Source organism: Myotis lucifugus, unplaced genomic scaffold (assembly GCF_000147115.1).
Source record: "Myotis lucifugus unplaced genomic scaffold, Myoluc2.0 scaffold_190, whole genome shotgun sequence".
NCBI lineage: Eukaryota > Metazoa > Chordata > Mammalia > Chiroptera > Vespertilionidae > Myotis > Myotis lucifugus.
The window spans coordinates 841,947-844,895 of NW_005871238.1; the positions used below are offsets into that span (position 1 = coordinate 841,947).

Genomic DNA, 2,949 nt, shown 5'->3' on the forward strand with positions numbered 1-2,949 from the left:
TCACTCCCAACTCCCCCCTCACCTGACCTCCCCCAACTGCCCTCCCCTCCTGGCCTGATCGCCCCTAACCACCTCTGCCTCGGCCCCGCCACTGTGGCTTTGTCTGGAAGGACGTCTGAAAGGTCTCCCAGAAGGTCTCCTCGTCTAATTAGCATATTACCCTTCTGTTAGAATAGATGGGACCACCCTCATACATGTGGTTCGTTGTTGGCTGGAAAGTGGTTATGCTGCATAGGACTGTCCTGAATTTGTTGTTGGCTCATCATCTTACACCTCAGACCTTTCTCCCACCCAAATAAAATACCCTATGGCAGGCCCTTTCTCCATCCCTTTCCTTCTTGTTGGCTTGTAAATGGATTTTCCTCTGTTTTTCTCCTCTCCAGATCCCTTTGAGATCCAGGGCACAGCAGGCTGTGAGCTGCGCGCGGGCGAGGCCACGGTCAGCTTCCTACGGGGAGCGCTAGGGGGAGTGGACTTCATGAGCCTCTGGAATGGGACATGTGTGCCTGCTGCGGAGGCCGTCAGCCACGCCCAGTCGTTCTGCAGGGTTTACACGCAGTACCAAGGCATCTCTGACATCATCGGGAATCTCCTCTATCACACCTGCCCCAGGTTTCTCTGGAGCGTCCTGGAAGCAGGGAAGGCGGAGCTGCAAAGGCAAGGTTAGTCCTCTCTCCCCAGGTTCCCTGTTGCACGTCCCACCACCACTCTACCTGCCAGTAGGAGGTAGGAGAGAGGGGCTTACTCGGTAAATTATTTGGTTTCCTGAGGAACAGAAGGGGTTGCTGTCCAAACCGGTGGGTTTCAGAGTCCCTATGTTCTAGATGAGAGTCATAATCTGACACTGTCCCTGCTCCTTCCTGCCCCAGTGAAGCCCGAGGCCTGGCTGTCCAGTGGCCCCCCTCCTGGCCCTGGCTGTCTGCTGCTGGTGTGCCACGTCTCAGGATTCTACCCCAAACCTGTGTGGGTGAGGTGGATGCGGGGGCAGCAGGAGCAGCCGGGCGCTCAGCAAGGCGACGTCCTGCCCAATGCTGACGGGATGTGGCATCTCCGAGTGACCCTGGACGTGGCGGCTGGGGAGGCAGCTGGCCTGACCTGCCGAGTGAGACACAGCAGCCTCGGAGGCCAGGACATCGTCCTCTACTGGGGTGAGAACTAGGGCCCCACGGGGAGGGGATGGTCCTCAAACACAGAGGGAAAGGCTGGCAAAGTGGTGAGATTTAATGAGAGAGAGAGAGAGAGAGAGAGAGAGAGAGAGAGAGAGAGAGAGTTGGGGCAGGGGGGAGGTGGAAAACAGAGAGAGAGAGAGGCCTGTGGCAGTGGTTTTCAACTGGTGTGCTACGGCAATTTATAAAACATGCAACACCTGACCATATAGTCAGGGGCTGTGACCTCTTTTCCCTTAGACTGTCAAAAAGAAAATGACCACAGCTACCCTGGTTGGCATGGTTCAGAGGATGGGTTTGGAAGTGACATCTTTGTGTTTTCTCCCATTGCCAGGAAATTCTACCTCCCTCACTGTGATATTTTTGGCAGTGATATTGCCCACCTTGATTCTTTTGATATGTCTTACTTTATGGTTTTGGAGGCGCTGGTAAGTTTTTTTTTAAAAAAATCTTTCTTTTCTGTCACCCTCCCACTCTTTCATACCAATTTTATCTACACTAATAAAAGACAAAGATGCTAATTGACCCTACCTTTGCTACGCCCATCAGCCAATCAGAAGGGTATGCAAATTAACCCAACAAAGATGGCCATTAAATTTGCATACTGGAGGTGGGGTGGGACATTCTTCGTTTTTGTCTATATAAATTTGACTACTTTAGACACCTCATATAAGTGGAATCATGAATATTGGCCTTTTTATGACTGGATTATTTCATTTAGCATAATGTACTCATGATTCATCCGGGTTGTAGCATGTGTCAGAATTTCTTTCCTTTTTAGGGAAGGCTGAATAATATTCCACCGCATTTATATAACATGTTTGTTTATCCATTCAGTGGACACTTGGGTTGATTCTACCTCTTGGCTATTGCGCATAATGCTGCTATGAAATAGGTGTGCAAGTATCTCATAGATAGAGCTAAAATCGCTTGTGTTCTTCACAGGTCATATCAGAATATCCCATGAGATGTTATCATGTCTCCTTGTACCCATTTGGAATAAGGACTCAGAAGACAAGAAGCTCAAGTTGTCAGCCCAGCAGCCAATCTCATCATCTTTAATCAAAGAATTATCATATTTGGTCAACTCAGAGTTCCCATAGGTTGTGAGATACATCATAATTTACACACTACCAGAAAAATCATTAAGAACTCTGAATTTATTATATGATAGTATCAATAGTAGGCTCCATCCAGGTTTAATAAATGTGAGATGTGAAAAAGGATGTATCTTGGAATAAATAAAATAAAGTACAGACGGTCCTCGACTTACTTTTCTTTTTTTTTTTAACTTTCTACTGGTGTGAAAGCAATACACATTTAGTAGAAATGGTACTTGAATTTTGCTTTTTTCCCCCTGAACTAATAATATGTGTATGATATTCTCTTGTGACATGGGGCAGTGGCAGCGAGCCTAGCTCCCAGTCAGCCATGAGATCAGGAGGATAAACAACTGATACTCTACAATGTGTTTATTGTGTTAGACTTGTGGATGGCAAACTGCAGCTCATGAGCCACATGCAGCTCTTTGGCCCCTTGAGTGTGGCTCTTCCACAAAATACCATGTGTGGGCATGCACGTACAGTGTGATTGAAACTTCATGGCCCACGCTCAGAAGTCAATATTTTGTGGAAGAGCCGGTATTTTGTGGAAGAGCCAGTATTTTGTGGAAGAGCCACACTCAAGGGGCCAAAGAGCCGCATGTGGCTCGCGAGCCGCGTTTTGCCAAGCCGCAGTTTGCCGCCACTAACAGTTAGACAATTGTGCCCAAGGGTAGACATAT

General features: G+C 47.9%; 1 protein-coding gene across 1 annotated transcript in view; it reads left to right on the forward strand.

The window, feature by feature from the left end:
- LOC102436693 (T-cell surface glycoprotein CD1b-2-like) overlaps nt 1-2,254 on the forward strand; it is a 4,402-nt gene extending 2,148 nt beyond the window's left edge. The window contains exons 3-6 of the mRNA XM_006096885.3: nt 384-662; nt 870-1,148; nt 1,501-1,594; nt 2,112-2,254. Coding sequence (XP_006096947.1) covers nt 384-662; nt 870-1,148; nt 1,501-1,594; nt 2,112-2,133 — 674 coding nt within the window. The 3' untranslated portion in view covers nt 2,134-2,254. The remainder of the gene's footprint in view (nt 1-383; nt 663-869; nt 1,149-1,500; nt 1,595-2,111) is intronic.
- The last annotated feature ends 695 nt before the right edge of the window (nt 2,255-2,949 follow it).